Source organism: Ochlerotatus camptorhynchus, unplaced genomic scaffold (assembly GCF_037179485.1).
Source record: "Ochlerotatus camptorhynchus isolate MF236.1 unplaced genomic scaffold, CSIRO-AGI_Acam_v1.1 ptg000687l, whole genome shotgun sequence".
In the NCBI taxonomy this organism is placed as follows: Eukaryota; Metazoa; Arthropoda; class Insecta; order Diptera; family Culicidae; genus Ochlerotatus; species Ochlerotatus camptorhynchus.
This window is the reverse complement of record NW_027041164.1, coordinates 229,512-253,758: the sequence shown is the minus strand read 5'-3', so window position 1 is coordinate 253,758 and position 24,247 is coordinate 229,512. Positions and strand designations below refer to the sequence as shown.

At 37.5% G+C, this 24,247-nt stretch overlaps 1 protein-coding gene across 2 annotated transcripts; it reads right to left on the bottom strand.

Moving 5' to 3' along the window:
* Window positions 1-22,806: 22,806 nt before the first annotated feature.
* Window positions 22,807-24,193, bottom strand: LOC135714653 (uncharacterized). Of its 2 annotated transcripts, none has more exons than XM_065238034.1 (2): window positions 23,078-24,193; window positions 22,807-23,021 (listed from the first exon to the last, which is right to left on the bottom strand). In XM_065238034.1, exon 1 carries the CDS (start codon window positions 24,186-24,188, stop codon window positions 23,424-23,426), a length of 765 nt encoding a protein of 254 aa, XP_065094106.1. In that variant the 5' UTR covers window positions 24,189-24,193; the 3' UTR covers window positions 22,807-23,021; window positions 23,078-23,423. The 2 variants fall into 2 exon arrangements, with proteins under 2 accessions (XP_065094106.1, XP_065094107.1); XM_065238035.1 differs by having other exon boundaries at window positions 22,815-22,897; window positions 22,957-24,193.
* Between the last annotated feature and the right edge of the window lie 54 nt (window positions 24,194-24,247).

Here is a 24,247-nt window from a genome sequence, read left to right as displayed (position 1 = left end):
GAACTTTCGATAAGTCTGTATAGCTTTTGAGAAGTATGTTGAATCATTGAGAAGTTCGTAGAACTTCCAAAAGCCAGTAGAATATCTGAAAGGATCGTAGATCTTCCGAGAAGTCCGTAGAATATCCGAGAAGCCCATCGAACTTTCAAGAAGTTCGTTGAAATTCTGACAAATTCGTTGAAATTCCGATAGGTCCGAGAGTCTTCCGAAAAAAAAACCCTTGAACTTCCGAAACACTTCCGAGAAGTCCGTATAAAATCCAGGAAGTTCATGGAACTCCAGTTCAGTTGTTGGTTCAATTCACAATTTTTTAATCAAGTGGGCAATGATTGCGTAACGTAATAGTGTGGAGGAGGGTCAAGGAAAATGTGACTACCTTGACAAGGGGCAAGGAGGGGGGTGGATTTCCGTGTGACGTAATTAATGGATGCTACCCAATGTATTCGATACTGATTCAGTATTTGGACTTGGCTATTGGCTGGTTGAAGCGAGTGATGGTGCTCAGGGCCGGCTGGGAACAAGTTTAGTGATATGGACGAAGGATTGGTTGTTCCTGGTCGAGTAGCTTAGACTTTTCGGTTCTGCTGTTTAGCTTAGACTTTTCGGTTCTGCTGTATGGTCGCATTGTGTTAGTTTTGTGTCCCATACGCGATCATTTGATTTGATTGAAAAAGTTTTTGCAGATGTTTTTTTTCTTGTGTTGCTAAACTACTTGGTTACCTTTGTTACCCGCCATACCCTTGACTACGCTGATTTATTGATCGCTTTTTGTGGTGATGCGGACAAGCCCTTGCTTGGCCTTTGGCTGATCGGAGTGAATAATGGTAATGAAAGTGACAGCCGAGAAAAAATTAAATGATATGTGAAGATGTGAAAATGTGCGCGGAATGATTATTATCCATGTCACTTTAGCGGTGGTTAACGTGGAGGATGATTCGAGGCCCGTTTGAGAGTCTTGGAGATCGGGTCTGGCGGTGCGGGTTTTTTTTTCAGATGGCAAATTTTCTTCAGTTTCTTGATAGTTATTGAATATCACTAAATCATTTTTTGGACGTTGCGTCTTAGGATATTGTTGAAATGTACGTATATACAGTTTCTAAAAATATATAATTTTTGATGTAAACTTTAAGAGTGCTTCAATTGCCTCGGTGGCGATCAAGCTCCGCTAATTAACCCTCTACAAAATTAAGATAGATCAGAGCTAGTATAGTACATGCAAATTCCAAATGTCACTATGAACACATCACATTCAAATCGTATAGTCATAACTGAACTGGGACACTTACCTTAACAACAATTCACCGTAGCGAAAAGTTAGAGTGTCCTACATTGGATGTTATAGCCAACAATGATAGATTTGGTTTACAGTAGTTTTGCAGCATATCCCCACAGATGCAATCGATAAGGACAAACTTTACAGCAGATGGCGAAAACTGTTAACATTCACAGGAAGTGGCAACTTTCAATGACCCTTTTCAACTTTAATTGGATTTATCAGATTAGAACTTTATAATTACTTTATCGCCCAGTGGAGCCTGTTGGCACGTAGTGGTGGAAAATGACGCCATCAGGGATTGCTGTCGAATATTACGGAAAATTTGATGCGATATGTCCACGGGGATCCAGTGATTTGTGTGCTACTAACATGTTTCGTTTACTCATTAATCCTTCTACGAGGTTGTTTCTGTCACTCAATTCAAGAAAAATTACAGAATTGATGATTTATAATTTTTATTTCCAGAACGACAAAGTTTTAATTCATTATTAGGATTTTAAATTAGACAACATTCAAAATCATATTATGATGATTCCATATTTTAACTTTTAAAATTCAGTTCCTTTCCCATTGAAATTTAGGTTCCAACATTTACACTCGGGTACCGTAAAACGGGGTAACATTGATAGTTTTTTAAAGTATATTCTAAATATTTTTTACAGCAATGAATGTTTTTCAAATTTAAATTTTTAAAACAAGTACTGAGGATCCAAGAGTTAATTCGTTAGTAAAAGGTTTTTCGTTCAACCTATTACTAACGAGTTACAGAGCATTTACACTATTTTTTTAGTTTTGTGACCGAACTTCAGTATTTTGATTTGGGATTACTTTGATAATGCTCGATGAATGTAGAAAAAAAATAACAGAAACTCAAACAATTTAGTTCTTTAAATATGAAACTTTGAATGAGTATGTAATCAGAAAACTTCATAAGCAATAAGAATACAACATTGAATTTGTGATGGCTGTATCGTAAATACATTTCATAAGTGATGGTTTGAGTGCTTTTTCAAAATGGCGAAAAACACGAACATGGTTTTTTAATATTTTTGTAAGATATGTAACACATACTATATAAAAACTATATACGATATCAACGGAAATACCCTAAGCTACAATATGGAACCAATGTTTCTTATTTGGAAAAAAAGCACAGCGAGTAAATTTATTCTTTATATTATACTATCAAATTTACCCACATTATCAAAGATACCCCGTTTTACGATACATCATTATGAAAAAAAAGTATTTGCAATCGTATAGATAACCCTCCAGTTTGATTCACAAACCCAAAATATGAGCCTATGCAAAAAAGGCAAATATTGATGAAGTTTTATACGCAATGGTTTGAGGTTCATATGGAGATCATGGTGATTTTTTTTTTATTTTCACAACGATCATTCTATCTTTGGTTCAAGTTATCAGAATGCCCTTAAAATTGAATATGTGGTTTCCATGACAACAAACAGTAAGGCTGTCATTGTTTTAATGAAATTGACGATATTGTCAGGCACTTATGCAGGTATATATGTGCCCTATTTTGATTTTTTTTTAATATATCTCGTGAATTGCTACCAACCTGACCAGACTCGTTGGTCATTGTTATAGCAGCCACATATTATTATTTTTTTTTTTCAGTGTTTTGATAACTAAAACCAAAGTTAGAGCGATATTTGAGAAATTTATAGTTCTTCCATTATACATTGCTGTGATAAAATGTAGATAGCTGTATTTATAGGAAATTTCTCCACCTACAACTTTCCTGATGACCAGTATACGATTAAAGGTAAAGTTGATTTAAAACGTTGATGTATTATGATTATGCTCGATCAAAAACTCAGCTGGTAACATTGGTGTCTATGGCACGTGAAATAGAGCACAAAAGTCATGGCTGTAAATTTCTTGATTAATTAATAACTGACTTTTGGCTAAAATACCGTCCTCAGCAAAGTTGTATTTAGTTGAGGAAATTTCCAACAAAACTGGTTGATTACAGTCTAAAAGTTTGATCAATGCTCAATAGATCGCTGGATAAACAACTATAATCTTTATACCAAACTAATCTAACATCAAATTTGAATAACATTATTGAATAATAATTGAAAACCATATATAAACGTATATGTTGTGTTTAAAACCTGACACTATTCCGTTACACTTTCAGTTGGTAAATGTTATTACCCCAGTATATTTCTCAAAGACGTATTCCTACGTTAAAAGTATTGCTCATACCGTCGATAGACATGCCGAGTAGTACCGTTGTACTCCATTACTTTAGTACGTCGATTGCGGTACTTGATTAAAGCGAGCAACGGTAATACTCGGTATGTATTTATGTCAATGATATTGTGCATGTTAATCAAGGGCCTGACATGTTTCCATCTTTTCGCAACTAGCATAAAAATGTGATCACATATCAATCTAAGCGGGCCCAGAGCGTGGGCCCGCGTCTATGCTCGCTATGGATACTTGTTATTAGTAGAGATAGAGGGCCACTTCCTTGATGTTAATAGACTCACAACTTATCACCTCAAAATGTTCACATCGTTTCAGAATATATTTAGATTGGTTTCATTGGAACATTTTTCATTAGCGGTGATTCAATTCAGGATGGCGTATCGAATAATCGGTTTGTTTACATGCTATTCCCTTTGAAATTTGACGGGTGAACAAATGGTTTCTGACATCGAATATTTTCCCGTAAGTCTATGAACCAACGCATAGCACAATATTAAGAAGATGAAACCTTAACACCCATAAAGTTGCATTTGAATATGATAGCGAGTCTGAGGGGGAGCTGCCAACCTCTGGCCGAATTGTCAATAAATTCGGTTACCATAAAGACTCAAGTCCCGGACACTATGTAAGCCACGAATAGGTTTCCCTAACAAACACATCGATTTTAAGTATATCAAATGATTCTTAAGGATATGTAGGTTACGAAAAATCAAGATTCTTCAATTGGTAAAATTATGAATTGTGACTCCCTGTTTTAATAGACCAATCGAATCTCTTTCTCGTTACCCGCTGTATATGTACATCAGAACCATGTACAGCTACTCCAATACGTATTAATTTTTAATTTTAGAGCAAAACCAAGGTTGCGGGTTATTTCAAAATTTTCGGATCTTGGACTTGTAAACAGCCATGCTTGACATACACAGTTGTACACACCAACTGCTCATTTGTTAATGACTTTTCACTCAGTTGTTGAAATTTGTTTTTCTTTAAAGTAATTGATAGATTTGGATCATAGCTTACTATAGTTTTGTAAAAAATAGATAAATCTTAACATTTGCATCCACACCAATGAATTTTTACTCTTAAAGTCCGAGATGTGCAGCGAGCATTTCTCACTTCATTTTTACAATGCAAAAACAAATACAGTTTATTGCTAGAATTAAAATCATCTTTTTTTTACGTATTTATAACAAGCTTAAACTCTATTCTATCTACTGCTTCAAAAAGAACTATGTTATTAGCAAATTAACAGTTCGTGACCAAAACTGTGTATGCCAAGCATGGAAACAGCTTAATTAAGATCTTGAAATATGGAGAGAGAGAGAAAAAAGCTCAAAGTAAAACAAACATTCAAATCAAGGTCCTGGTTTAAAATAAAAAGCGCAGGTCTTCAAATACTTAAAAGATTGCAGACATAGAAACACCTCGAGCATGATTTGCGCAATTTGAAAGATTTTTGAAGTTGTGAAAAATTTCAATATCCCAAGATAAGAAGATTGTTCAATATTCTGAATTGTCCAATTTTTTTTTATGATCCTGCATGTACTTCGAAAAAATATCACTATCACAAAGGTTCTAGACTACGCAACATTTTCAAGATTCTAAACTAAGACATTTATGGTGAGACCTTTGATATCCTGGGGTCTTAAAAAAATACTTAAAATATAATAAATCCGAATCCCAAATTTAACAATATAATCCGGGCAGAGAAAAATGAAAAAAATGTGTAACTTTGAAAATCAAAACCAAAATTTAGATCGTGGATTTGTGCAAGCATTAAAATGATAGAGATCCAGAGGTTAAAATCTCAAATCCTTTAAGTGATTTACTTTACAATCTTAACTTGATTTTAGATAGCTACCATTTTTTCAGAGATTTTTGAATTTATTTGATTATCAAATATATTAATTAAATGCACCATATCTAGGATCTGTTATTTGATGTAATATGTATTCCCCATATCAAATGTCAAATTTTAAAGAATATTACGAATGTATTTTATTTTATTTTTTTTTTTTACTGTCCCACCCATGTCGTTTTAAGTCAGGGAGCGGAGCGACGGGCTTGCGTCTAGGATGAGCTTCTTCAAGAAGCTTCTTTCAGAATCTGTAGAAGAGAATTTTGGCAAACATGCTTTTTACTATAAAAAACAATAAACGATCCATAACAAATTTAAAAACGCTCCTTAAAAAACACCCAAAAGAACGATAAAACTCCAGTGAAAATCCCTTAAGATGTGTCAATGATCCATAACACATATGAATATGATCCATACTTACAGCCAGTGATGGAAAAGTTCGCGAAAACTCACTATGAATCGCGAACTTTTCCCTTGGTGAACTTCGTGAAATATCGCGAACTTTTCCAACACTGCTTACAGCAAAATTTAGCAACACAATTGTTAAAATGTACCACTAAATATCTTATGAATAAGTATTGAAATTGTAAGAATTACCCATACACATATTGCAAATGATCCATGAAACATTCAGCAATGAACCTCAAACTAATGAAAGTGATCCATAGAAAATCAAGTTTGCGTTCTTAAAAATATAGGCATGATCCATAAATTAGACATATACTGTTCATGTTTTGGACACTAACTTTTTGATTTTGTTCCATAAACCTTGAAAAGATGTTCCATTACTACGTAGCTAATTAGATTTACTGACACACCCGTGTTTTTTTTCTTTGAGTTAAATAGAAGTTTTTAAGCGACGGGTAAGCTTAAAAAAAAGCTTCTAGAATAATATTTTTAACACTCTGAACACGATTTCTCTGGTCCAATGTAATGTATGAAAAATCATAGCTCAGCTACGAGCTTCAAATCTATGGGCGTTTCAAATCTATTGATAAATTGCTGAGAAATGATTTTGCAAACATTACCAACTTTTCGTTACACATTTTACCGGTTGCATCGTGTTCGGAGTGTTAAGAAGCATCCTCACAGTTCGAAAAAGTAGTGTAAATTTCTGTCACTATGATGCACATAAATGGAACGTCACATATCATACAAATTCACATTACATGTCGTGTAAATTTATGAGTCATTTAATGAAATATTCTAAATATTGTATACAACCATCCATCTTTGTAAGCAATATTTATTGCAAGTTGCTAGTTTACGTGAAAAAGAAGTTTACATGCTTCAATTTTAGCATGCATGGATATTTACATCACCATTAAAATTCATAATTTTTTGGTGTGTAGGGAATATTTAATAAGCTTCTTTTAGATGCTTATTCTAGATGCTCGCCCATCGCTCCGCTCTTCTGACAAAAAAAAACACGGGAAGAACAGTAAACCAGAGTAGCTACGCATTTAAGGATGCAATTTTCCAAGGCTAATGGATCAAATTTAAAAAAATAGTGTCCAAAACATGAACAATATATGGCTAATTTATGGATCGTGCTTAAATTTTTAATTGCACAAGCTTGATTTTCTATGGATCACTTTCATTTGTTTAAGGTTCATTGCTGAATGTTTTATGGATCATTTGCAATATGTTCATGGGTAATTCGTGCAATTTCAATGCTCATTCTTTAGAAATTTAGCGGTATATTTTTACAATTGTGTTGCTAAATTTTACTTAAAATATGGATCATATTAATATTTTTTAAGGATCATTCACACTTTTTATGAGATTTCCTGCGGTGTTTTATGGATAATTTGGATGTTTTTTAAAGAATGTTTTTCAATATCTTATGGATCGTTTTGTCAATTCTAAAGGTGCATACTTAGGGCTGCAGAGAATTTCTCTTACATGGTCAATTAGATCGACTTAAAATTGGATCTATTTCATTCACACAAACGCAGCTTATTATAGAGTGATTAAAATTTTCCCCGATTTTCCAACTCTGACTCAACTTTTAGTCTTTATCATCTGCCTTGTTCTCGACGACACCCATTTACAGCAGTAACTCCTTTCAACAGGTGTCATACTTATTCAATAATGATAAAAAAAAATTGTTAGGATGAATCAGAACCGGTATAAAACATCAATTAAATGCAATTATGTATATAGAAATCGAATATTGAAATAAATATCTGTATGTATGTACCTAACAAGAAAATGGTGTGAGTAGATACTTCAAACAAAGTTTTAGAGTTCGGTGCTTTTGCACTAACTTTGTTGTTTACATCTTAGCTTGAAATTAAAGAAAAATAATCCTGAGCAAAGCGTACGTAATGATCATGCCACGTAGCTTCACAAGGTGCTACTTTTATATCTCTTTCGCTGCGTCGCAAAGTTTATGTTCATATCATTATGTCTTTTAATTGCATCACATGGCACATTCAGTCATGAGCCATACCATTAACTTTATCTTCAATTAGTAACCCAAGGAGATTGTACGGCAGCGACAACGGCAGCAGTGAGCAAACAGAAAGCATTCTGCCATGAAAACTAATTAAAATCGTTGAAAGTTCTACTCCATCGCTAAAGTATCCAAATGTGTGAGTGCAGCTCTATCCTGGAGCAGTTTTAGAGCAGGTTTTGAAGCTCGAAACAGCAAAAAAACACTAATGTCAGTTGGAAGTTTTATTTGTTTTGTTTTAGCTACATCTGTGCGATCAAGAAGCTGAGCAAAGTTTTGATTAAGAAAGTGTTTTTTGTTTTGTTTTGTCTTTCTTCTGCAAATAGCAGTCATCCGCAATGCCAGAAGGTTTGTTTGATAGAAGAGTTAAGTTTTTCGGGACAATGTATTATAAATAAATTAGCATACTAGCCGGTAGCCGGTAGCCGGTGTTGAGTTTGCTGTGTCTGTCAGGTCCGGACTGTCTATCTGTAGCTCGAAATGGATTTACCGAGGAAAGCTAATGCCGTTTGGATAATACCGGATAATGGTTCAGTTTTATAACATTATGTAAACAAGTATGCGATTAGTTGCAAAACAAAAAAACATACAGTAAGCACAGACAAACAGACATAACACATTGAATATTTCTCATTGTAAAACATCGTCGCTAAAACATTACCGCCATCTGTTGAGTACACTGTGGTGGGTAGTACGCTGAACAGATAGCGGTCGTGTGAAAACGTCAAACGCAAGGGAATTGACTATGCGCGCCACAGGTGGCGGTACTACCAACTTCGATACTTTTAAAATGACCGTTAAATGCTTGTTCGATGAACAACTTGCGAGTGTTATGTCTGTTTGTCTGTGCAGTAAGTATAGTTGAGAATATGATTTTTTTTTCTTATTCTCGTATAATATTTTCTTGAAAGATTAAAAAAAATCTTTATGAACGTACCCTTTTATTTCAATTTAGATTACTAACATTTCTAATTAGATAAATAAAAACTATATTATATCAATTAGTCATTAAATTGCTGATGAGAGATTGCATTCAATGAATTTTTCTTTTAAGTGATAGGAGATTTAAAAAACTAAATTTTAAATTATATTGCAATTGGTTACAATGGTTATTAACGATCAAAATTGAAACAAATAATTCAAACAAAATGGGAACGAATGAATGCCGTGAGTGGAAATTATCCCATTCATTATACACGACATCAAAAATTAGTTTAGGACAGCGTAAATAAATAAAATATCCTCTCGCTTCGTACCATCCAAGACAACCAACGTTGATTAAAACGGATGAGATCACCCAGCATCGGACCAAAGCGAAAGGTATTCCAAATATACACACACACACCTTTCAGGGGTCTCTGTGTTTAGTTACCCATCGTCTAGATTTGAAGCAAGGATAAACACAACCTTTCATTTCGCTGTTGTTGCTTGCAAATACTCCTGAAATAAAGCTTACGTAAATAAATCTGAAATTCCCTTCTGACATCCTGTGTTATAGCAAGGCACATTGCACTATGCTCCGATACGACAATTGGGTAGGGAAAACCCGGAAAAAATAACCATACAATTACCATTGGATTACAATTGGATAAACTACGACTAGGGTTGAAAAAAAAACGAATTTTGCATCGAGTTGCATGCATCATTTTTTGCATTAAAAAAAGTGTCGAAAATTAGAACTATTCGGACTGAATGCTGAAACGTAGTACTTTTCGACACTGTTATTTCAGTTATGAAAAGCATATAGGCCATTATGTTATTCAAAAAAGTGTCGAAAAGTGACACTTTCAGAAATGAGTGCTAAAAAAATATTTAGGGTGGTTATGTTTGGCCTACAACCCGCACTAAACCATTCTTTTTCGATCGGATTTTCACGGAAATTGAAATGTTTCTGCTACAAATGACTTCTAAATTTATTTAAATTTACATATCCGGAGAACTTTGAGATTTGGGCGTAATTGCTTTTGTAAACAAACACGTCCATCGCTGATTTCTCGCAAATAGATGTAAACTTTTTTGAAATCAGGGAGTGTAGACTATCCAGGGTTGTAAACTTCATACCAAGAGCAATTCCGTGTTGTTATAATGCCGAAAATCAATTATGACGATCACTTTACCAATAGTGGTTGATCAGCAAAACACACGGTAAACAGTAAAAGAGGATGTACCACAACAGATCAAAATAATGGTCGCAGTGGCAACAAGGAGAAAAGAAAGTGCTTTCATCAGAACTGAAACTGCTATTTCAGGCTAATGAAAATTTCCAAGAACGTTCTGCGCACCTACCCAGTACAGTCTGAGTCAACATTTCAAATCCTACCTGAAGTAAGTTTGCAGAAATCGTTGGAAATCAGAATTGTTCACATCAAACGAATGTTGAATCGAAAACTTTCCTTCAAGTGACATGATTTGGCAAGTGGAAAATATTTCCAGTAGAAGTGAAGCTAACGACCAAAGGTGGTTGCAAGATAACCGTAAAATTGCTCTTTAAAATCTAATTTACCTTTTAATGAGAAATATTCCACTTCCCGAGCATAATTCCCCCATTCCCTGAGGGCGAAACGGAAATGGTGCTAAGATGACATAGATTGGATTGCAAGTCTAATTAGATCTTTGAAATTACTCTAGAACGAGGGAGAAACCTCTAAAGATAATAATAGTCTACCTCTGACCAACCACGGTCGATTCCAACATTGAAATATAATTTGAAGCTTAGTTAAGGTGCTTGCAACTATAATCAATAACATAATGATGAGGGATTTATTTTCAGGCTGTGTTCCTGTTTTGCTCCATTCGCTAAGATACAGGATAAAAGCAACTTGTATTTGTTCTTTCCAATCGATTCGTGTCTATTTCACTGCCGAATCCAAAAATCGACTAATCAGACTATTCGTTATTAGAGGGCGAAGATTTCGGTGTCTATAAGATAGAGGGAGCAGTAGACTTTTGATATTGGTTGCATCACCACAGCAAAACACCCTAGGTTTTGAAAATCGGTACACCAAACCGGAAAATATAAGATTCTATTACAGATTTGCATAATGCGTTAGCTAAATATAAAAAAAAAAGTATTGTTTGTACTGCGACTAGAAAATCATTTCGTGGTGGTTTTTACATGAAAATATTCAATCTGCAAAGACTTGTTAGTACGCTACAATCCATTGTAAGTACCGTAATCCGGTGGTAAATTGTCCAATGGTATGGTTGGGATCGTGGCACCGGTAGTGTAGTGGTAAGCGTGATTACCTCTCACCCCAACAGGCCTGGGTTCAATCCCAGTCGGCGCCGCCGGGATGTTCTGAGGCATAACATCTCTGATCACGCCTTCGGAAGGGAAGTAAAGCCGTTGGTCTCCGGTTCACGAGTTGATGGGTCGATAGGTAGGGTCCAGGTGTGGGAGCTGCCTCTCTGGCGTCAGTAGCATTGGTGCTCAGCACGGAAAATAAGACCGACGGAAAAAAAATCAAGAAAAAAAATTAAAGGGTTGTGTCCTAGACACGACCGCAGTATGACGTAGAACTACGCAAAATTCGAGGGGGGCGACACATCTAAATCTCAAATTTAGATGCTCAATAAATCTCACACTAGCGAATAAATCTTCGAAAAATAATCTTTCATTTCTCGCATCTACTTGCATCGCGTATCATCTTTTTGCAGGAAATCTTCAAAATCGTGATAAATCTTCTTTCTATCTACTCAGCGTACGCGCAGCTAGCCACAGCAAAACACAATATTTCCTGCATCGTAGATAGAGTCGTCCCCCTCGGCAAAATTGATGTTTGTTTTTCACTTTTTCACTTTAAATGATCTATATTTCTTGAATTTGTGTGGTTTACATGTATTACTTATCAAGTGACACAGATGCGTTTTTTCAACTTTAGTTCCTTTGAAATTTCAATTATTATTAATTTCAGTTGTTATATTTTCAAAGAAGGGAATATTCCCTTCTTTATCATATATTTAACTAAATAATCATGTTCTCTTTCATATATTCAAAGAAGGGAATATTCCCTTCTTTATTGTATATCCAAAGAATTAATGATTTCCTTTTGTTATATTTTCAAAGAAGGGAATATTCCCTTCTTTATCATATATTTAACGAATTAATCATGTTCTCTTTCATATATTAAAAGAAGGGAATATTCCCTTCTTTATCGTATATCCAAAGAATTAATTATTTCCTTTTCTTATATTTTCAAAGAAAGGAAAACGCCTTGATCCATTAAGAAGTTTTTCTATTCTTTTTATATACGCGAAAGAAGATTCCAGGAGTGACTATAATAAACAAAAATAGTCAATCTAATACATGGCATACTTTTCTGGGGAATGGTACATTCTGGGGAATGCTTTTCTGGGGAATGGTACACAGCAAAAAAATAATTTTGATATCACGTCAAAGTGGATGCACTACAATCATGTCGAAAATATGGTGTAATATTACTTGCTAAAAAGGACAAAATTATCATTAATACAATGCGTGAACTGACATTACGCTGCTTTTACTGCATTTGTTTATTTATGTGGTCATAAAAATTACATGAAATTTTCGACATGATTGTAGTGCATCCACTTTGATGTGATATCAAAATTATTTTTTTTCCTGTGTACATTCTGGGGAATGTTTTTCTGTGGAATGGTACATTCTGGGGAATGGAATTCTGGGGAATGGTTTTCTGGGGAATGTTATATTTAGAACCGTTAATCTAATTGCATATATAGAGGTACCAGCTATGTTTTACAGTCAGTTGTTGGTAATTTACCAACATAATATCATCGGATGTATGTCTCCTCTTAAGCAATTGTTTTGAAAATTTTGGCTTTTGTTTTTACTTATAATTGTAGTTTGCTTAAAATTTATTTCCCGAAAAAAAAAGTGATCGTGAAATCCATGTCTTTTTAGAATTGACGTTATAGACGGTGGGAGGGGGAGAGGGATATTTTGCATATCCAAGTCACATTCCTCATTATGTGACAGGTGATCACGCCGTGATCCACCTTTATCCGCTAACTTGGTCCTGCTTGCTGCCTGCAGGACCAAGTGCCACGCCGTCCGAAGCGGTAATGAGTAGAGGCACGACAGCAGCGCTGTTTTATATCTTTTCAGGTGCAAGCAGAACGATGTGCAACCGCACCTGACAGGATTTCCCGCCGTTTTCTATGCATGGGGCGGGGCAGAAAGTTTCTTTTGTGCAGAATATTTAAAAATGATGGACTTTGGATGTTAATCTAATTGCATAAATAGAGGTACCAGATAAATATTACAGATAGTCCTGTCGGCCCTATTACCATCATTGCGTCCCACTGCCCCAAGCAAGTCACCATCAGGGACGGGTCGGCAGCCTACCTACGACCTACGGAGAGATATCATCATACTAACTCGACGGCGCGAAAAGTACAACATCGCGGGTGACCTGAACGCCAAACACCAGGCTTGGGGCAACAGTTGACGCAACCAAAACGGCACAATCCTAAATAACGACCTGCAAGAGGCTCGCTACACCATACTAGCGCCGGACTCTCTCACCCAGTTGAGCCGGTCTGGCGTACACTCTACCATCGACATATTCATCAGCAATATGGGAGACAACATCTCGCAACCTGTGACCCACCAAGAGTTGAGTTCGGACCACTATCCGGTGGTGGCCGATGTAGGCTCATCCATCAATCGATTGCAAGCTTCCCGACGCAACTACAATCGTGTCAGCTTGGAGCAGTTCCAACACTGTGTAGACTCCACTGTCGACTACGGTCTCCTTCCGGAGACGCTCGAAGACGTTGACCGGTGTCTGCATTCCATCGAGGAGGCGATATTCCGGGCCAGGGAACAACACGTGCCAGTATCCATACAGGTGAGCAATACTCTGAACCTTGACAGATCTACCCAAGCAACACCATTTGTTTCTCAACGAGTAACAAAAACCTTAGTGTGACTAATAGACGGTCTAAATTATGGACAACGCACCGCATATAAAACTTCATTGTACCTTAAAAAGCGCAGAAGGTGGAGTCTCTTTGCAACTTGTGTTTGTGGCATAAGGTGTTGCAAATAAGGTGCATCTAACTATTTGAATGACACAAGTTGTAAATGAGGTTTTAACTGACTTAATTGCAATGTTTCACTGAAATATTTAAAACAGTACTGTGATGTTTTCGAATACATGTAAATGACATTCAAGTTAACCACATAAATGTATTGGATATTTTTTGTGAGGTGATGCGGAAAAAGCATACTGATGTTCTTATTTAGACTGCAGATGATAATCGTAGAAAAAGTCATTTGTATAGAAGTATGAAATTAATTACTTTAAAATATTGATAACTAGTCCGCTTTTTTCAAACGCATCTAGTTTTATGGTGAAATTGCACATTTTGCTTCGATTAAATATATACGCCTTCAAAAACTTACAAATTGATGCCACAAATTTGCAGCTTAAAAATATGTCAAAATAAAAAATTGATCTAAAAAAAAATATATTTATATTTAAACTATTGGAAAACATTACAGCTGTAATAAGTATTTCATGTTTTCATATTAATAGGGTGTGAAACATGAATAAATTGAAAAATAAGTTGATTATGTTTATTTCTGGTGGATTACATATGGCTGCCAGTCTTACCAACAGCATTCTAATTGTGTACATTGCGGGTCAACATGTTCAGTACAACCATATATGTGCGGTTGTGTTTGCGAATGTGATTAATTTTTGGTTTCATTCTAACCGAACGAAATTAGCATGATGATGAGTACTTAAAACTCAAAATTATGTTTAAAAAAAATAATAATCAATGGGATGGTCAGTGGTCACTCTACATAATGTACCCAGGCATTTTATCGGCTCTCTAAGTCAAGGCAGCGCTCTGTTGTGAGCCGATCACTGACAAGATATTCTGACAAGCTGGTAGACGCGACTAAAAAAGCTTAAAAAACTAATTTGAAGAAGTATTTTATGAATTTATTTAAACATAACCATTTTTTTTAAATAAAATAAACGTTATAATTGTTTATCAATTTTAAAAATTAATCAATCAATAAACAAATAAATAAATGAAATAAAAACAAATTAAAAAAAGCCTGTAAACCAATTGGAATTAATGACTTAAACTCGCAAACTCCCACTGTCTATCACTGAAAAATGCTAAAACTTTCGTAGTTTTGTCATTTTTTAACAGAATATTTTTATCTATCCATTGCAATAGAACCACACAATCCTCAAGTTTTGATGAGCATTGCAGTAATTAAAAAATCTTTTGATTCTGAAAATATTATGAACTGAAATAGTGTAATTTTTTACATTGGGGGTTTGAAAATCAAATGAAAGTTTTCCGGGTCGATTTTTTTTTTTCGGAAGCCATCCACAAACTATGTAAGGGTTTTTGAATGACAATTAAATCCCCCTCCCGTCCTTGTACGGCTCTGTAAAATTTGCAGTTCGAAATCCTTCCCCCGAAAATCTTTCTAAGATTTTAAAATTTTCAGAAAATCGTTAGATATCGATTTGGGTAAATTTTTACAATAAATTTACCTAATAAATTGTATGTATGAAAATGTTAACCCCCCTCTCACCCTATTCCGTTACTGACGAGGCTCGGTAGCTCAGTGGTTACCGTTTCTGCTTACTGAGCAGAAGGTCGGGAGTTCAATCCCAGGTCCGTCCCCTTCCTTGCAATTTTTCACTTTGCCTTATTCTATACCCACTAGATTTTAATGAAAACAAATTCTTCTTTAACACCGATCGCATCACTTACTACAGTGTTGGTCCTGATCTTAGAAATTGGATGAGTGCGCGCGCGTGTGTGTGTGTGTGTTTGTGTATTATAATCGCTCTACCAAAAACGATCCCTGCGTGTGCGTGCAACCTTTCCCCACATCCAACATCCCAGTGATTTCTCGTGGAAGCGCAGAGGATTTCTCGGTTTCCTTCACAACGAGTACCACGTCAACACATTCCTTTCCATTCCCTAGTTGACCTGCATTCGGACACGGCCGGCGCTGGTATTGCTAAATATTAGATCTCCAGTTCTTACACATTGAAGATGAATGTTAGTCCCAAACATCATCTGTTGGTTCACTGTGTAATTGCAGCTGATCTGGTAATAACAGAGCAGCAACCGTGGGCGGTCAATCATGCTTCATGCATGCATGCTTTGTATGAAAATGTTAACCCCCCTCTCCCTCTATTCCGTTACTTAATTTGTGGATGATCCCAAATGTTGGAAAAGATATAAATAATCCAAAATAATCATTTTTTTTCAAAGATTTCATAGAAAATTAGCATGTTACAATACGCTTTCGATCTCATCGAAGAAAATTGGACTCCCAACAAAACCGAAAGGTTGATTTTCTGCGGCTTTTGAGTGCATCTTTGTGCGATGATGTCTGAAAAAAAATGTATTTACCCGTCAATATTCTCTAAACATTGAGAAAACTTGAGCGATTACGGATTCCGAAGACGGCCGTTCAAGATCTGTTGTGGGACTCGTATCACTCCCGGAAACAAGAAACATAAATTCAACTCCAAATAAATATACCAGCTAGCTGCTGCGTATCATCAATTTCTGGTTAAAACATAAATCCTTGCTTTTGACCCCTTGGTCGATCATAATATTACTAGCCAACAATTAGTGAATGGGATCGATATTTCAACGCTTAGAGTTCTTACTTCAAATCCTAAGGATTCAAACTCCCAGTTTATTGCGCGAGAAGACTTCTTTTCATAATCATCTCGTCATCATTCACAAATCTTTTTAGAAATAGCTTATAATTAATTATAAAGCAATTTTGAAAAAATACAAATCAAAGCCTTCACATGAACAACATTACATCATAAGAAAATAGAGGCACCTAAATGGAGAATTTAATATAGTTCTTCAATATCCTGCACCGATAACACATCAAAACGCCCTCTCATAACCAATAACAAGTGTAAAATTCTGAATTGATTTAATTTTTTAATGTTTGGAATTTTTGTGAACATTCTCCATTATAGCAACATAATTTCAGCCGGTAGTGTTCGGTTCATCCAGATATAATGCAGCTCACTGAACTGTTGCAAATGTGTTAATTAGTACGTTACAATAATGTAGCTATTTGTCAAGACATCATTAAAAGTTTACAACAAGTATTTTTTACGTTGCAGATGAGTCGATATTAAAATAATGATTCATATTGAACTGCAACAACACCGCAACGATTTGTCAACATAACTGCACCATTACGTATTATCGATGGTATCTATGTTCCAGTTATGTTGAAAATAAGTAGCAAATGCGTAGTTTGAACAATCATATAATTTGTTGAGTATGTGCGTGCTTTAAACGTCACTTGTCAGTAGCAATGTGACATCGGTGCAGCTCCTCCGTCAGCAGCCATCAGGTTTCGGCATAATGAGCCACTAGTTCTGGCAATCCACCCGCTATTTGGTGCCGTTTCCAGTTCAACAGCAGTTCCGGCAATACGAGCTCCGTCTCTAACGGATCCTCAACGGCCACATCTCCGTTAGGCGGTATCAACATATTTGGCCCCCAGCTCACGCAACAATGAATCCATCGTCACTTCAGGCTTCTCACCGTTTTATTTAGCCCTTTGGAACACCCGGTCGGTTGAGAGACTACGGCCACGCCAGCCGCTTTTGGCATCGTCTTTAGTCACCATCGTCCCCCGCCATCCTATCGTCCTCGTCGTGGTCTGCCATTTCCTGTGCATTACGATTCCTCCAGTTTTGCCAATGTTGACCAAAAATATTTTACAACATCAAAGTGACAAGACATATTTGAGCCATGGTAGATACTAGATGGTTACATCAAACCTTTTCAGTGACAACTTGATTCAGTTGGTTGCAAAACGAAGTTTGAAAACTTATAGATTCATACGCTTAATTGGAACAAGATTGCAAATAAGTTCTTCAACACATCTTGGTTCGTCAACTTTTTAGTAACATTTCGAAACAGTTGCTCAATAGGTACAAAACACATATAGTTCACAATCTGTTTCACCAAACTTTAAGGAAACTTAATGTTTTATGGAACTCTCATTCAACAAACACAACACAAGTTAGATTTGTTGCTCAAGTGTTTCATACAATATCACGTAGCATATAACTTCATACCAATTTGAGTGTAACATGTTTGCTCCTCCCATTTGAGGCATGATTTGACAAGTCATCCAAGCAGTACATTGAAACAGTTGAGTTTCATTATTGTGACCTAAAGTAAATGAAGCAACAAAGTTGAAACTTTGTCGTATCAAGATGTATTTTCTGTACTATTTAAGGGATTTCTGGGCAACTTAAATAAAAAAATAAAAGAATTGAGATGTTTTCTGTGTTGCTTGGGTACCAAAGACCTTATAAGACTCCCTAACACCATCCGAAGGCAGTACCAACGCTCTGGTCTGCCTGTCCTTAAGACCCACTGTAATCGCCTAACAAAAACCAACCAAGCCAGGATGGTGGACCTCAGAAATCAGGACTTTGCTAACAGAATCCGCTCTCTCCCAGATTGTGCAAAGCCCTTTTGGAAACTAACCAAAATTCTTAAAAATAAGCCAAGACCCATTCCACCACTAACCCCACTGGATAGTCCCGGCGACCCAGTGGTTCATCTGATAACTCCTGAAGAGAAGGCTGCCGCGATGGGTCAAGACTTCGTCAGCTCTCATAATCTCGAACAAAACATCGTCAGCCCTCACGAAACTGAGGTTGCTGAAAAGACAATCAACCTCCATCAGATTCCCAATATTTTTTCCGAGGAATCCGAGATTACGGCTGACGAACTGTTGGCCTATATCAAATCATCTAAAAACATGAAGGCCCCAGGTTTCGACAGCATCCTGAATTTGGAACTCAAACACTTGAGCCCCAGATTCTACAACCATCTGGCACTGATTTTTAATCTGTGCCTCCGACTTGATTACTTTCCTTCGTGCTGGAAGTCAGCTAAAGTCATACCCATCTGGAAACCTGGGAAGGATCCGTCCTCTCCTTCAAGTTATCGACCAATCAGCCTTCTCTCAGGATTATCAAAACTGTTCGAAAGAGCAGTCTACCACCTGCTCCAAACATCTACCGAAGAAAACAACTTGTTACTCGAGGAACAGTTTGGTTTTCGGAAAGGTCGTTCGACCGTCCACCAGCTGACTCGAGTAACAAACATTCTCAGACGGTACAAGTATGTTTCGAAAACATCTGCCATGGCGTTGTTGGACGTTCAAAATCGTTCGACGATGTCTGGCATGTTGGCTTGGTGTTCAAATTGCAGCACTACGGTCTTCCAATCTTCCATCCTTGGCCCCATTCTATTTAACCTGTTCACCTCCGATATGTCGGCTCTCCCTGATGGTGTATCGTTGTCTCTGTTCGCAGATGACACATCCATCGTCTACAAGGGTAGGGTCATCGGAGCTCTGATTGCCAAACTTCAGAGAGGTCTGGACGTCCTGTCTGAATATTTCAACAGCTGGAAGATCCGTATCAACGTGGCAAAGACCCAGGTCATCATATTTCCACACTCAAAATCTCCCAGACTTGTTCCGTCGGTGAATAATAAGATCTGCCGGATGGGAATGGTCGAAAGAAGTAGTCTACCTCGGCGTAACACTAGACAGCAAGCTGATTTTCAGGTAGCACGTTGACAAAACCAAAACCAAGTTGTGGGGTTCCACCTATCCGGAGAAAAGCCTGATTGTCCTGGGGATATGGTTTGGTGTCCGTTCTGGGAGTTCTCCTGAGAGCTTACCTTTGCGTCCGTACGCGGTCGTGGTCCGAGGGCAAAGAGGTCGAGAGACGATTGCTGCGTGTTGTCGTTGTCACCCGTCTCGTCAGCTAAGCTCGTATCTCTATGTGGAGGGTATTTGATACCGCACACAAGCGTAACATCTTGATAAGATCACTGTATTCACTCATCAACAGGAGGTCTACTCTATCACTGAAAAATAAGCTTGCTGTCTACAAACAAATCATCCTTCCCGTAATAGAATACGGGATGCCAATCTGGGAGAGTTTCACCAAATGCCATCACCTTAAACTCCAAAGGATCCAGAACAAGATCCTTAGGATGGTCCTAAACAGTCCCCCGTGGACTAGAAATTCTGAGATCCACCTCCTGGCTGGAATTCAGACATTAGAAGAACGGAGAATATTCATCCTGGAAAGGTTCAGAGACACCTGTCAGATCATTCATGATCTAGCACGAATTTATGCTCGTAGTTAGATAGGTTTTCACTTTTTTCAATTCAAACAAAACACACCCCCAAAAGGGTATTCTGTAAACTAGCTGAAAAACACAAATATTAAATTAGAATATCAAATTATAAAAAGATGAAGAGCCAGGTTGGCTAATCAATTAAAATGTTAAATCAATGTACTATCATAATCAACAGAAATCAAGGATGCAAATACTCATTTCAGCTAAAACAATGTCTTTTTTAATTATGAAATAATTAGATGCCATAATCATATTTTGAATTGGTAGGATACAAGAAGAGGTTGCAAGGAATGTTTTGACATATTAAGCCTGTTTATTTCACTTCATGACAGTCACAATCAGCGATTTTTCACACACTCACTCACTCACTCATTGATCAGCAAATCGCTGATTGTGACTCATAGAAAGCAAAATTTACAGGTTTTATGTTTCAAACGCATACTTTGTAACATCTTCTTATAAGTTACAAGTAGAACATGCCATCATACCATCTTGTGGTTTTATTATTCCGAAAAACATTATTTTAGCTGAAATGAGTATTTGCAACCTTGACAGAAATAAACATAATTTTACTACTACTTTTACAGTCAGTTGTTGGAAATTCATCAAATGTATGTCTCCTCTTAAAACATTTTTTTTTTTTTAATTTTGGCTCTGCATGTAAAAAATGTTTTTACTTATAAGGGGCTGTTCACAAACTACGGGGGGCGGTAGCTCATCGATTCTTCCGGTTCGCCTCCTAGCATCGTGCTATAAGGTACCAGGCGATAACCAGTGTAGTTGATCGATAGCTCGATGACGTCATTTCGTTGGCGTCTGCAATGGGAAATTCTCATAGCAGGCGTTGACGATGGGACGTTGTCGAGTTGTTGAATAGCAACTATCGTGGTAACTCCCCGATTACCTGTCGATCTGCCAAATTAGGAAAGACGTCTGCATTGAATTGTCTCATATAATAATATTCCGCCCACTATATCACAAGAAATTGCGAGTAGCTGAGTGGAAAGGAGATAAGTTAAGCATTGGGTACAGGACCAAGTCTCCCCTGGGTGGTGCAAGAAGATGAGCGCAATAGAATCATCAAGTTGCCATAAGGCACGGAATGAGACTATTGCATGGCTGGGTAGTCAAAGTCTTCCATACGTTAGTCATTTCAGGTGAACAGGTTTAGGTTTAGGGTGGGCGTTGGCAAGATTTGGATTTTTCACATATAATCCTAAATAGGACCTAGATTATTTAATACACTAGTAACCTCAACTTCTGTCACAATGTTTCATTGTGACTAATCAACACTCAATGGGTAAAATATCAAATTTGCGGTAAATTTGAATAAAAGGTAACTTGGAGCGTAGAGCGCACTGCCCACTGGACGATTCTGAAGCCTGACCAAATACATTCATACCATTGGCATTTTGTATTTGAGATAAGACAGAGACAGGATGCGGAGGGCCCGCTTAGGGGGAGCGTAACCCATGTTATGGCTTCCATTTATTAAATAGTTCAGATAGGCTGGAAATGATAGGTTCATGGTGAGAAAATGTACCATATGGTGCCCGTTTACTGATCAAAATTAAATTAGATTCAAATCGTCAGGCCCTGCCCTGTAATAAGGGGATTGACGATGATTTGTCAAGTTTCATTTTGCATTTGTATATAATTGTAAGTTTAGGTTTGCTTTTGTAATTGTAAGATAGATAGTTTGGCTCAATTGAAACATTGAGTTGTATAAACTTGACGAATCATACCTCTAAAATAGTAGTAGTTACAGTGCCGCATTATCTAACAACCACTACCTGCAACTAATGTTGGAGGGGTCAGCAGGGCTGATTACGGATCAAAACTAACATAATTCTAACACTGAAATGATCCCGAAACTAACGCTCATTCATTGCACTTTAAGTCATAAAGTAGTTTTATTTATTTTCCTACTAATCTATCTACACACTTATTTTTTTCTACCGAGCTCGGCTGTGCGGGTCTCGGCGGGGAGGGGGTTTTGCTGAGATCTCGGCGGGAGTGACATTTGATTGCCGAGTCTCGGATAATGCCTTTTCTAATAATCTGCCTACGTTTCTTTTATTTGTTATCTACTTCATCCCTTTTTTATTTGTCTGCTCTTCTTTCCTCTTCTCTTCTTTTGTTTTGTTTGTTTACATATAACCAATACTAATACCTCCTTGTTTTCTCTCTAATTTGTCTACTATGTCCCACCATCACGATGAGAGATGAGCTACCGTACATGGTACACGCTCATATACACTCCCAATATAGTATGCCGCAAGTAAGTATATCACAGAGGCAACTAAAGATCCAGAAACGAAAACCGATAACGCTGAAGATAATGAGCTGTGGTGTAAATCATGACTAAATAGTATTATTTATTTATACTAACCTAAACACAACGAGGGGTGACCCAAATCCAAACGATCACTAACCAAAATAATAGACTTATCTTTTTTCAGCAGCACTACACCAGCCAGCAAAGTTCAACAATCCATCGTTGCTTATGCCTATGTCGTTTGGAACCAGTTTTGCGAGGTAGGCGACGATTGTGCGTATTTCTCGCGTAACTTTTCAAAAGAGCCTATTTATAGCCTGAAAAATACGTAAAGAGCAAATTGAAACATTGAACGTCGCGTGAAAGTGGAACTTAATGAAGGCTGTTGCTCGCAGTCCTTCGGATCGAGCATAGAAAACTATTTTACAAAGTATGCTCTCGGTGATACTCAAACTAAAATTTTAATACAACAAACACTAATCACAGATGCACTTATCATTAATAACAAACAACTTACATTAAGTTTTCCTCAATATAACTACTACCAGTCTCACTGCCAACACTCCTATACTCGGTTTTGAGGACCTATGTTGAAAACATTAATTTATTACATTTACTGACTATCGAAATACAAACAAACTCACGGTAAGTAGCACAAAATATCATGAACGAGCAAACCTAATATCGACCAACAATCAGCTGACGAAATCTACAAAAACACCAAATATAACTTTCACAATATTTACAATAAACTATTGCACATACAAAATTGACTTCACACTTATTTTGCTAATTAACTACAAGTGGACAGACAAATTCACTTCACTAAATTAAAAGATGAGAATTTCACCATCTCGTTTCGATCTTCAGTGTCAACAATAACAAATTGCGATGGCTGATCCCACTGCGCGATCAGCTGCATGCGCATGTATGTGTGCCATTCATTTTGGTCATCTTCATCAGCCGTCGAGAACTGTCAGTGGACGGGGCGTTCACGGTATTCGCCCATTCGCAACTGGGTGTTCACTTTCACCGACCGCAACCCTTTCGCAACCGGGTGCTCGTTTTTACCAACGGTAACATTCCCCCACCCGTAAACCCTGTCGCTGATTCACTCGGGAACAGTACGGGGATTACTATTTTCCACCTCAATCTCCAAAACGGCTAACTTCGATACTGGTCGCAGCTTCTCACCCCGGCTGGTCTGCACGGACGCTGAGCGAATTCTCCCATCACTGCCAACGAACACTTGCGTCACCAGGCCTCGCTCCCAGGTATTCCGCTTTTCGCCATCAGCCACAAACACCAGATCTCCTATCGCCACTTTTCGATGGTCCAAGTACCACTTCGACCGTCTGTTCAGGGTCGGCAGATACTCCCGCTGCCAACGATCCCAAAATCCATCCGCTAACTGCTGCGCTCGACTATAGCTGCTCCGCAACGTATCAGCCAAATCCACCGGAATCCTCGACGGTAGACATTCGGCCGACGATCGACCACGCAGGAAGTGATTTGGTGTTAGCGCTTCTTTGTCTTCCTTCACGTTGGTTGACACGTACGTAAGTGGACGTGAGTTGACCAGGTTCTCAGCCTCGATCAGTGCAGTCTGCAGGATCTCATCCGTCAGCTTCCGACCATCCGTGAAGACATGCAGTGCCTCTTTCACCGAGCGTACCATTCTCTCCCAAGCGCCCCCCATATGTGGCGCTGAAGGTGGGTTAAACGTCCAACGGGTCCTTGCACCAGTGAACGTGTCCGCACAGGCAACGTTGATCTCCTTCACCAGATCTCGATTGGCACCGACGAAATTCGTACCGTTGTCCGAGAAGATCTCAATCGGACTGCCACGTCGCTTCACAAACCTCCTAATCGCCATTTTGCACGACTCCGTCGTCAGGCTGTACGCTACCTCCAAGTGCACTGCTCTGACAGTTA